The following is a 13058-nucleotide window of genomic DNA, read 5'->3' as shown; positions in this document are numbered from 1 at the left end:
TAGCATGTAGTAGAACACAGTATCCTACAGTTGAGCTGAGCAGGTATAGCACCTTGCAGTGGAAACACAGTATAAAGATAGTAGCCTATAGTTGAGCTGAGCAGGTATAGCACCATGCAGTGTAAAACACAGTATAAAGATAGTAGCCTACAGTTGATCTGAGCAGGTAGAGCACCATGCAGTGTAAAACACAGTATAAAGATAGTAGCCTACAGTTGATCTGAGCAGGTAGAGCACCATGCAGTGTAAAACACAGTATAAAGATAGTAGCCTGGAGTTGATCTGAGCAGGTAGAGCACCATGCAGTGGAAAAGCAACTTGCGACAGAGACTGTGTTGGTGATGCAGGCTCTCTGTTAACAGCTAATGAGACTGATCCATCACAGCAGAGTGCTGCTGAGGCGTCATTATGCCTATAAAACACACTCTCATACACATGTGAGGAATAATAAAAGAATATTGCTGCTGCTGCTGACAGTACTGTTGCTGCCGCTGACAGGCAGCTGCTACGCCTAATATCGCATTGGCTGCTGTTGCTCACTGGAGCAATGCGTTGACAGGGGTCGCCGTATTGGTGTGGCAGTCCATGTGTGGAATATGTCTGTTCATTTTGCCACTTTGGCTATGGCGAGCCGTGCCTCCTAATACATGTAGGTCACAGGTCTCTCCACAATTAAAATAACCATAACAGTCTCCTAATGCGTGTATGCATATGTATTCATGTCTATGGATGGTGCTGCTACGAGCAATACTACTACTGCCTGTAGTACAAGCACTATTACTAATGCTACTACTATTTCCGCTACCGCTACTGCTCCTATAACCTAACCAATACTACTGCCGCTATCTCAACTACTTTGCACCGTCTGCTAATAAGGACTAGTAATGAGGAATAGTAAGACCAGTAACACCAATCAGAGTGTAAACGGAAAGTGAAATTAATGACTGAGGGAGATCGAAAGATTGCAACGTCAGTCATTTCTTGTACTAGCACCCGAATAAAAGGTTGAAACTGTCCGAGCTGCTCCACTGTCTATCCCTCCCACAACCGTTGTCCCTGCTCCTGTGACGCACCGGCCATGTAGGGCCAGGCTGAGGGGGTCCGCGTCAATATGCCGACGGTCCATTGGTCCGATCGACAACCTACCTCAAACCCTCACCCTAACCCTAACCTCCCCCGGGGCAGACACCTAAACCTAACCACCCACCCTCTCCCTAACCCTCACCTCCCCCAGGGGACAGACACCTAAACCTAACCCCAAACCCTCACCCTAACCCTAACCTCCCCCGGGCAGACACCTAAACCCAACCCCAAACCCTCACCCTAACCCTAACCTCCCCCGGGGCAGACACCTAAACCTAACCACCCACCCTCTCCCGACCCCCAGCGCACCTCGGACCAATGCTCCTTCGGAGCAATGGTCCGTCGGATCATAGGGTGCTTCCCAGGCTGGGTCGCACTGGTTGACTCCCTTGGTTCGCAAGTGAAGTTCCCTTGGTTTGCACTAAACCTCGCACAGCAGCTATAGTCTCACTACACTACAAGGAGTCGAGTCAGTCGACAGTGCATTATTACAAGCTCACAACATGTTGCATTCATCATGTGAGCTTACAGATCTGCTTTTTTCCCCACACACACACACACACACACACACACCACAACATTGGTAACAACAAAAGGGGTTCTGTCCTGTTTTACACTTGATCGTACGATCAAGTGTAAAACAGGACAGAACCCCTTTTGTTGTTAGCATTACGCTATGCTTTAGCCATTGAAAAATAGCAGATCTACAAGCTCATAGCGCGCCACTCGAGCTTGTAGGTCTGCTATTTTTGAAAAATCGACTGACATAGAAACATAGCTTTTTCAGAAAACTGTCAGGATGTAGAAGACATTTTTTTAATCTGATCTCAGGTCAGAATGGGATAAAGTGAGTGTGGTACCTTGAGTTTGAACTCCAGCTGAGGCAGCACAGACAGCAGGAGATGACTGTCGATGTTGTACAGCTCTAGGATGAGATCAAACACGTGTTCTGACAGGTCACTGACGGACGTCTTCCCCAACATCAGCACCTGGTTGAAGAACTGACGGACGGACGGATGGAGAGAGAAGAGACAGATAAGAGGTAGGGATGCCAACAATTAATCGAGTTTCCAATTAATCGTCGGAGTCTCTGAAATCGATTTTATTTCATAATCGAAAATCAAAAAATAAATAAATGGAATAGCCAACATATAGGCTAATAAGTAAGGCTGCATGATATATCGAACATGTACCTTCATCAGAGTGGAGAATATAAGTATAAATCAAGTTGAGCAAAGCCACTCATCTCTGCCCCTCTCTCTAACAGACACAGTTAACGATCGCTTGTTAAGTGACTGCCAGACAGACAATCATATGAAATGAAGGCAGTTGTAGAGTAGAGTGTAGACTAGTGAACTGAAAGTTTTCTGTTTATATCAAGTACTTCATACCAGCCCCTCAATTAATTGATTATTAATCAGCAGAGCTGTCCAATATTCGATTTGGCTGATGGTCACTTTCTGGCATCCCTAATAAGAGGTGACAGGATAGACAAGACTCATACACAAGCTGCCTTTCTCATAGTGGGACGCTATAAGCGAATAGCGGACACGTGACAGAAGCATGTCGAAAAGACATGACGTGAACACTTCTGCCTTCTACAACAGTACTGCGAGAGACATTACAGACAGGGCCATGAATGGAGGGATTGAAAAGTATGGATAGAATACGTACAGTGCAGGTTCAGTATATCCTGTCAGGCAGAAACCTCTTTTCTCCATAGTTTAACCTTTTATGTTTTTTAACGCCCTACTTGATCATACTACAGCATCACAAAAATGCCTAACACGTAGCAGATCTACAAGCTTGAAACAGCACAAAGCGACACGGTTTGAGCTTGTAGATCTGCTACTTTTTTGCACACAAAAGAAATTGACATATGGGGTTTCTACCGGACAGAGTTGACATATAGTGCTTTCGCTTTATCTCTTCTATCTTAGACACTTCATTTTCTTACGTATACACAAACTGGAGCCTGACAGCCAGTCGATATAACGGGCCAGTATTTGCATTCGTTTCATGAACAAGTAGTTAACAACCCAAGGCAGAAATCTCAGTGGAGTCACTCAGACCTGAATTTAAACAGCCACATTAAGACCATTACAAGTCAGCCTGGCATCATCTTAAGAATATATCAAAGTTAAAGGACCAATCATACAGTATGTCTCAGCACTCAGCAGTATGTGGATAATTTATTTTTTAAATCAGATGACTGCAGTTGCTGCTACTGCTCGAGTCCATACTAATTACCAGTGGATCATATCACTCTAGTTCTCAGATCTTTGCACTGGCTCCTCAAATCATTTATTTAAAAATACAGTTGCTAGTCTCATTTTTTTACACTGAAGCACTAAATGTGGTGAATAAGCATTCCATTTTTATGCAGCACATATCTGGAACAAACGCCCAGAAGAGTGCAGGTTTGCTACAACTCTGATCTTTCCCTATCAGAATGTACCTGTAACTTTCATATTGTTCAACTGGATGTTGGACTGAAAGATTCGTTGCTTCTTTGATTCTTTACTTCTGAGCCAGCCGTGTGATGTCACCAATCCTACATTCCTATTGTGGTCCAATATGCAAATAAGCCACTTGCTGAAACCTGCCATGTCTTTGCTTTGAGCAGCGGAGCGGCGCTGGGCGAGCTGAGAGGTTGTGGTATTTTAACTCAGACTGCCGAGTGCGCCTTTTGATGCCTATTTCCGTATGTACCTCGTTGCCGATGACGCCTTATCAGTGTATCATGCCTTTTTTAATATCAATTGATTACGGTGCTCAGTAACTAATTCAGATGGAATATGAAAAGAAATATAATGAAATTAATGTCATAAGAATACACAACTGTATTACATATAACTTTGCAAGTGCTTTTATTTTTATGAATTAATTTATTTTTAACATAAATAAATAATGTGTGGGACCTGAATTTCTCAATGAGGGAGAAATAGTAGATGTGCTTCCATAGGGTTTTTTGTTTGTTCGTTTTACTTTGTATGTGGTTAAATGAAATATTAATCATAGCAATGTCATTTCTTTACATACTTTAAAACGTGTCTGGAGGAGTAGCTAAATGAGGCCATTTCCATAGTCTATGAATCACAAAATAGTAAAGAGTATTTTCAGTATATTTACTGAAATTCAATTTATAATCAGTGCATTTTTCCAGTCTAAAGGCTCAGGTGACGCAGACTTCTACAAACTCCTTGTGGACATGCATGATGAACAAAATTCCTTGCATTCAACCACCACTCATTGTGAAAACCAAAGGTTTGTCGTCTCACATTAGTGATGTAGGGTTCGATGGCCTGAGCGGTCCTCTTCAAGAGAGCCTTGGCCAGGTCGTACGCCTGCTTGTTCAGATTCTACACACACACACACACACGTGCACACACACACACACACACACACACAGAGAGAGAACATGGAAACGAGGTCAACAATAATAACATGGTAGCCATAATTACGCATGTGTGAATGGGGGGCGGTTCGTATGGAACTCTAGATCCATATGGGAACGGCATGGATCCCATGTGCATCTCAGACTTCATGTATACCGTCTGTGGTGTCAGTCATTACATACTGTATCGTCGCTGTTGGGCAGAAACCTCTTATCTCCAAATGTTTTCTTTGTTTGTGTTAATTAATGCCCCACTTGATCATACTGCAGCGTCACACAAAAGCATCAAAGCAGGTGTTGAAGCTCGAAATGTGGCGCAAAGAGACCCGTTTGTAGATCTGCTAATTTTGCCATTTTTTATTTATTTGAATCCTGAAAAGCAACAGAAAAGCAAACGTAAAAAGCACAAGGTTTCTGCCCGACAACAACAATATTTGCATGTGCAACTGACAAACGGTAAAGGGTTGAACGAAAAACACTTGAAGCATGTGCTGCTGCTCTGATCTGCAGTTACCCCTTCTCAGCTGCAGGGGTCTCACTGAATTACAACACATGGAAGACATGATATGAGCATGAACTGCTTGCTACTGAACCCTGTGACTCTTCGGGGGGAGTGTGAGACTGGACATGCAGCGCACACCCATCCTAGCTGTGCTTGGACTGTGCATGTGTGGGTGTGCCGTGCGTGTGCATGCATGTGTGTACTATACACTTGAAGGCCAAATGTCCCCACAATAGTAAAGTAGAATGTGAGAAAGACTGAGGTCAATTTTCCTGGTCCTCCTCATGAGAGGAATTGTTTTGAATGTTTACATTTAGGGGGAAAAATATATTCAGGTTGGGTTTGGATTAGGCATGTAGAGGGTTACGTTTAAGAGTTAGTTATGCGTGATTTAGCCCATTGGTTCCCAACATTTTAATACTGAAGTACCACCTCAGAAAAAAAGTACCACCATACTAAATGATGTAAAAATACATCCCTACCCTTTTTGTTCCATTCCTAAGCCGATAATGCTGCTGCTCTGACAAAACTCTGTCTAATCACTAATCAGTGCATCTGATTATATTTCTAATGTGATTAATCCGTTCTCAAATCTTCTATTAACAGCTAGGTGCGCTGTCATGATCATTTCAGCTCGGCTGGAGAGCCTATTTAACCAATTGCTTGGTCAGAAGAACTACCTGCAGTAATATGAATATTTCATTCCACTTTTGTCTTTTTTCTCCGGTACTAGCCACCGAGTGGCGCACTACGAGCATGTAGGTCTGCTATTTTTGAAAAATCGAGCTTGTAGGTCTGCTATTTTAGAAAAATCGAAGAACGACTGACATAGAAACATAGCTTTTTCAGAAAACTGTCAGGATTTAGAAGACATTTTTAGAATCTGATCTCAGGTCAAAATGGCTTAAGAACTGCTGATAGAATCGGCCTCTGGTCTTAATGGGGTAAACAGTGTGCCAGTGTCGCACACCGAAAGTAGCCGTGTGTGTGTGTGTGTGTGTGTGTGTGTGTGTGTGTGTGTGTGTGTGTGTGTGTGTGCGTGTACTGTGCGAGTGCGTTACTTCCTACCTTGTGTGCCGGTACCAGGTTGACCAGTACAGTGTCCAGCAGCTCCTGGGAGACGGTGTCTCCCTCACAGATGATGGAGCTCATCAGATCCACCATGTGCATGTGCACCTTCTGGTTGTGACCGTTGCTGGGGAAACAAACAAGGTTCATCAAGGATCCTAACCACTAACAGCCGAGTTAATCAATCAAAACATCCAACGTACGGTTCCCAGCATTAGCAACGTCCAGCTCCAACCACCCTCTAGACTTAAGTGGACTGGACCTGATATTTGGACCTGTACTTGGACCACTTTATTCCCCGTCAACACCAAATCTCTTTGCCAAAAATAGCTGATCTACAAGGTCAAAACATGTCGCATTGCGACACGTTTTGAGCTTGTAGATCAGCTATTTTGGGATAATGTTCCACCGAGAATATGGCTACTGGGTTTCAAGTGGTTAATGACAGTACAAGTGCGTGTGTGCGTGTGTGTGTGTGTGTGTGTGTGTGTGTGTGTGTGTGTGCATGCGTGCGACGTGCGTGTGGTTGGGGGCTTCCGATTTGTAGCAATAAGGTCACAGGTTTGAAAACAAAGTCACCGACACATAAGAGAAATGAAGAGGCAGATGTATCGATATATCTTTCAAGAGGACACAGTGAAACAGAGAACAAGACAGGGAGTTTTTCTTGGTGCATTGAATTTGCTACTACAGAATTATCAATCATGCTGTAAACTCCATTACCCTCCCTGTGTTACGGTGTAGCGATTGTAGATTACATTACAATGGAGAAGCATGGCTTATTATCAGACCTGGTGTGTCAATGACTGACAAGTCACCAATGCTCGTCTCATTAACTCCCATTCACTGGGAGAAACGTGCACGCACGCACGAACGCACACAGGCACACACACGGCTTCTGTCAGCACATTAACCTAAAATACACACACACACACACACACACACACAAATGGCAACGTGCCAAATTCTGTGCTGCAGAATTCAGCCCTCAAGGTTGTGTTGAGTGGAGTCAGAGCGAAAGAGAGCAAGCGATAACATGAGGGAGAGAGAGAGAGGAAGAAAGAGTGACAATACAGGGAGTAGGGTGCATGTGTGTGAGGTGGGGGGGGGGGGGTGCATGTGTGTGAGGCAGGGGGGGGGGGGTGCATGTGTGTGAGGTGGGGGGGGGTGCATGTGTGTGAGGTGGGGGGGGGGGGTGCATGTGTGTGAGGCAGGGGGGGGGGTGCATGTGTGTGAGGTGGGGGGGGGGGGGTGCATGTGTGTGAGGTGGGGGGGGGTGCATGTGTGTGAGGTGGGGGGGGGGGGTGCATGTGTGTGAGGCAGGGGGGGGGGGTGCATGTGTGTGAGGTGGGGGGGGGGGTGCATGTGTGTGAGGCAGGGGGGGGGGGTGCATGTGTGTGAGGCAGGGGGGGGGGGGTGCATGTGTGTGAGGTGGGGGGGGGGGTGCATGTGTGTGAGGTGGGGGGGGGGGGTGCATGTGTGTGAGGTGGGGGGGGGTGCATGTGTGTGAGGTGGGGGGGGGTGCATGTGTGTGAGGCAGGGGGGGGGTGCATGTGTGTGAGGTGGGGGGGGGGGTGCATGTGTGTGAGGTGGGGGGGGGTGCATGTGTGTGAGGTGGGGGGGGGGTGCATGTGTGTGAGGTGGGGGGGGGGTGCATGTGTGTGAGGTGGGGGGGGGTGCATGTGTGTGAGGCAGGGGGGGGGTGCATGTGTGTGAGGTGGGGGGGGTGCATGTGTGTGAGGCAGGGGGGGGTGCATGTGTGTGAGGTGGGGGGGGGGGTGCATGTGTGTGAGGTGGGGGGGGGGTGCATGTGTGTGAGGCAGGGGGGGGGTGCATGTGTGTGAGGTGGGGGGGGGGTGCATGTGTGTGAGGCAGGGGGGGGGTGCATGTGTGTGAGGCGGGCAGGTGGGCGGGGGTCAGAGAGAGATGGCTCCACTGTTTGTTTCTTTATAATGAGCGAGAGAGACACAGGGAATGACCTGCGCTGAAGGTTTGCTAGAGACAGATCCATCTTGAGTGATCTTGGTACATAGAAATTGATTTACTGGAGATTCTGTTCCACGTTTTGCTTTGGCAATGTAAACGCATGTTTTCTCATGCCAATAAAGCCATTTGAATTGAATTGACAGATTCACTGCTGCTGTACGCTTATGACAATGAATGCAACACACACACACACACACACACACAGGCTATGGTACTCACTTTATGACAGTGAACAGCGTTCTGTACAGCTGGGTAAAGATCTCGTTGCTGTCTTCTAGTTCAAAGCAGATGTTGTAGGACTTCACCCAGGCAATGTTCTACGAGACAGAGAGAGAAACCAGGTTATTCACACCACAGAGACAACCATACAGAGATCTGTATAGTATATGGGCATACAAAGGGACAGACAGACAGGCTTTATTAGATCATTCTGGACAACCACTGTTCCGACGACTTCAAACTCGGCACACCACTTCTTCAGGCCCTCACCGAAACACACACCGAGTCTGAAGTCCACTGCTCGGACGGTGCTCGAGATACGCGGGTGGGAATCACGCATATCATATCTCACGCAAACACCTTAATTGCCCGGGGTTATTTAATCCATTAAATAAATGTGCCCAGCAATTTATCGACAACAACAATCTACCGCTACTAGCGACTGGACAACACATTCTCTTTTCTTAGAATTAGACGGGATGATTTAGATGGCGAGTTATTAACGCTATAAGATGTTCAGTATCGAACAGGGACGGGAACATTTTCGGTGATCCGTCTGGGGCCCTTAAACTGTTTTAACTTATTTTTTTGTTTATCACAAACATGCAATCAATCACAGGGGTTGTACCTCCAGCAGGTAGAAGTATCTGTTGAACTGAGCACTCTTGGTGTCTTCCAGACCCTTCAGTTGTCTGGTGATGAACATGAAGATGTCCTGTAACACAGACACGCAACAGTTACTACTGCACCGTCATAGTGCCCCCATGTCTTATATACATACTGTACTGTTATAGTCACATATTGTCATGGTGGAAACCTTTTGGCCAAAACCATGTTCGGGGGAGGCTTATTGCCAGTATCAGCCCGATAATGTGGGAGTCTGTCCCCGTCACAATGCGCTAGACCACTGGGAGATGGATTGCTAACAAATACCAAAATAAATACCAATGTGCTTTTTAGTTAGTCTTAGTCATAAATGTATATAACCCATTTTGGCAGTACGTTATGCTTTAGCTATTGAAAAATAGCAGATCTACAAGCTCATAGCGCGCCACCGAGAGGCGCGCTACGAGCTTGCAGGTCTGCTATTTTTGAAGAATCGTGAAAAGTGACATGAAAGGGTTTGAGAACGACTGACATGGAAAAACATAGCCTTTTCAAGAAAACAGTCAGGATTTAGAAGACATTCGCTGAATCGTTCCCAGGTCAAAATGGGTCAATACCGATGTCTTTGACATTGTGACACGTCTGCATGGAGATATGAGGTTCACCCCACCTTCAGTTTATCCGGCGAGGTGTACGGAGCCTCCGGGGCGTATATCCTGAAGATGTCGGCCAGGCAGCAGGCCACCAGCAGCCTCACGTCCTTGTCCGGGTGCTTGAGGAAGAAGTCCGAGGCCAGGTGGAGCGCCAGGTTCAGATACAACTCCTTCTCCTCCTCGGAGTCCTGGTCCATGTCCATGAAGGTCTTCACCACCATCTGGACACACAGACATCGGCATTGGTCAATAATAATAATAATACACTTTATTTGAATAGCACCTTTCACACTGTGAAATGGAGCTCACGGTGCTTTACACATACATTTAAAACAGAGTAAGAACAAAGCACAAGTGCTTTACAGAAAAAGCAAACATTAAAATAATAGCAAATTAATATAAAAACTGACCATGTGAATAACACAGATTACAAAAATCAACTAAAATGTCTTGGGTGGAATTTAAGTTTAACCCATTTAGGCCTGACCTCGAAATTTAAAATAAATCTTCTAAATCCTCCAGTTTTCTGAAATAAATATTTTCACGATTTTTCAAAAATAGCTAAATTATAACAATGTTTAAAACACCAAAAGGGGTTCCGGCCCAAAATGGGTTAAAGCAATTTACAGAGGCTGCCTGTCTTAGGTATAATAGGAAACATTGGTCAGTCTTCTGTTTGGGGTCTGACATAATAAATAAAAATTATCAAATTCATTAAGGACTACTTTATGTTCAACTGTAATCATATTAACATAACATATTAATGTTATGTTATGGGTGTGTATCTCCACTGGCAGTGGCATGCATGCTTTGTTGTGTCTAGTAAACCTGTGACCTAGAACTCTGGCCTAGGTTGCTAAGTTTGTTGCTGACAACATGTGTTCTTTTCGATAGAGATAGCTGTCAAAAAGAGTTATGGAGTTTAGAAAGCTTTTGCTGACCCTGTGGCAAAAAACATTGATGTAAAGGATGTTGTTCGGAGCTGTATGTATAACCCGGCGGGAACCCCTTTTGGTGTTAGCATTATGCTATGCTTTAGCTATTGAAAAATAGCAGATCTACAAGCTCATAGCGCGCCACCGAGTGGCGCGCTACGAGCTTGTAGGTCTGCTTTTTTCAGAAAACTGTCAGGATGTGTATAGAAGTCATTTTTAGAAACTGATCTCAGGTCAGAATGGGATAAGCTGTAAGTCTGGCTGGACATGCTTGGACTTCTGGAGTCGGATAGGGTGTTCCATTACTGCACTGACCTTGAGCCTGCGGACCATCTCCTCCTTTGAGATTTTGTCCGAGATCTCTTTGACCCCCGGGGGGTAGGTGACCTTCCCATCTGCGGCTCGAGCTTTCGAGTGAGCCATCCTCTCAGCTCTCCACTGCCTGAGAGAGAGAGACAGACAGACAGGTCAGTAATCAGGTCCTACTAGATTGACGTATTATTCACTGCTGGAGGCAACGAGAGAGATACAGACAGACAGAAGTGATCAGGAAGATGGGAGGAAAAACAGAGTGAGAACAAAACCACTCTGGCTGAATTATAGTCAGGAAAGGAGGAGGAAAAACAGAGGATGTTCTGAGGCCTACAGTTAAGCTTTTAAAATTAGTCTGGAGACGGAAAAAAGTGTGTGTGTGTGTGTGTGTGTGTGTGTGTGTGTGTGTGTGTCAAGGTTAACTTTATTGTCCCTTGCGGGACAGGTAATAGTCAAATAAACACATAAAACGACAGTCAACATACTCATTACAAAAGACTAAATCCTAACATGCACTAGAGACAGAGAATTAATTACATTAAAAAGTAGCAGCGTCAGCAAAAGTGCATTAGTGGGCAATCTGTGCAAATAGGCAAAAATGAATCGCTATCTGCTGTTCAGCAGCCGGGACAAAGGATAGTTTGAACCGATTAGTCTTTGTAGTGGGCACCCTCAGCCGATGACCTCAGGGCAACAGTTCAAACTCAGACCGAAGTGGGTGATCCGAGACCTCCAGGAGGGGGGTGTGTGTGTGTGTGGCGTGCGTAGTCAATGTATTTACACACACGCTGCCAAGTGCCAACCCTGTAGGACATCTACACCCAGAGGAAATTAAGTCACAGGCTTGATGCAGAGTGCCAAGCAGGGAGGCATTTGGTCCCAGACAGTCTTTGGTACGACCTGGCCAGGGATTGAATCCCAACCCCAGAGTAGCAGGGTGAAAGAGTTCAAGTCATTTCATGCCTTGCCTATTCCAATCCATACTAGTTCAGAGCCACAATAGATTTTTTTTTAAGGATTGGGATCATATAATTATTTCAGCAAACATTGCCAGTAAGATATCAATGTCAGACAGAACCCTTGTATCTCCATATTTCACATGTTTATGTTATTATTGTTTTATGAATTCCCGGCTATTTTAATATTGTCACAATACATTTGAAAGAATAGCCATCTACAAGCTTGAGCTTGTAGATCATCACTTTTGAAATATTATTAAAGGGGTAAGTCTGTGGGTTTTATGAATAATAACCATTTAAAAGTATTAAGTATCAAGAGCTTTTACGCTTTAAAATTTTGGACAAACAAGGTTTACACCCGCCAATGTTTTAAATACCCAAATAAAAAATTTAATCTGTTCCACTCAGAGAGGGATTAAAGGTTTTGAACTCTTGGGCCCAAACTAGTAGGAGCAGGGTCAATGTCCAGAGGATCATCAAACACCTTATTCAGCCTAGGCCAGTCAATTACTACCTACGTCTACATAATCGTCTAATCGCAATCATTTGAGATGATCACAATTATTTTGTCATAATCATCTCCATGTTGAACATTCTGAAAGAATATATATTCAAAGATTTGTGCCGCATTTTTACGATAAAAAAAATAGCAGACCTACAAGCTCGTAGCGTGCCACTCGGTGGCGCGCTATGAGCTTGTAGATCTGCTATTTTTCAATAGCTAAAGTATAACAAAATGCTTTAAAACACCAAAAGGGGTTCCCGCCCAAAATGGGTTAAGTATAAAAAAAACAAATGTCAGTCATTTCTTTGTATGTCAGTTATTTGTCATATGAGCCCTGTGCATTTTATGATTACCAGGCAAACAGAAATGTACTCTTTATTCATCAGTTCCAAATCATTAATCACAATTATTTGTGTGACAATTAATCGTCCACCTATATTTGTAATGGTGTCACCCCAGCCATCCACTGTTTACACCGCTACTGTCTTGCCCATGGTAGTCCCAAACCAGCACAGGCTCAGAGACGAGTTCTATCCTCAGGCCCCAAGAACTCTGAACTCAAAATAGTGACTGAACTCAATGCTGCGACTCTCCTCGTGCCCCTCTCCCTGCAACCCACTGTCTCTCCTATACATACTGGCATAACCACATAGTATTGAGTATTGTGTTCACTTCAATTATCCGTCTGTCTGCCCTTTATAAATATATGCTTGATGCCGTGTTATCCTTTTCATGCATTTTATCCAAAATCCAGTTTTTATTGTCACATCAAACGGTCTGTGAAATATTTTTTTGTGCACAGTTCCCAATTGCCATCGTGTTGTTTTTTCCAA

General features: G+C 44.7%; 1 protein-coding gene across 1 annotated transcript in view; it reads right to left on the bottom strand.

Annotated features, from left to right (window-relative positions):
- Positions 1 to 13058, bottom strand: part of pds5b (PDS5 cohesin associated factor B) — a 49357-nt gene that overhangs the window by 25738 nt on the left and 10561 nt on the right. The window contains exons 2-8 of the mRNA XM_080779557.1: positions 10765 to 10891; positions 9532 to 9735; positions 8884 to 8970; positions 8256 to 8353; positions 6051 to 6177; positions 4365 to 4445; positions 1944 to 2084 (exon numbers count right to left, since the gene is read on the bottom strand). Of these exons, the coding sequence (XP_080635683.1) occupies positions 1944 to 2084; positions 4365 to 4445; positions 6051 to 6177; positions 8256 to 8353; positions 8884 to 8970; positions 9532 to 9735; positions 10765 to 10872 (846 nt within the window). The 5' untranslated portion in view covers positions 10873 to 10891. The remainder of the gene's footprint in view (positions 1 to 1943; positions 2085 to 4364; positions 4446 to 6050; positions 6178 to 8255; positions 8354 to 8883; positions 8971 to 9531; positions 9736 to 10764; positions 10892 to 13058) is intronic.

Source organism: Protomyctophum bolini (genome assembly GCF_963924005.1).
Source record: "Protomyctophum bolini genome assembly, chromosome: 13".
Classification (NCBI taxonomy): Eukaryota; Metazoa; Chordata; class Actinopteri; order Myctophiformes; family Myctophidae; genus Protomyctophum; species Protomyctophum bolini.
The sequence above is the reverse complement of the archived record's forward strand: the minus strand, read 5'-3'. Positions and strand labels throughout refer to the sequence as shown.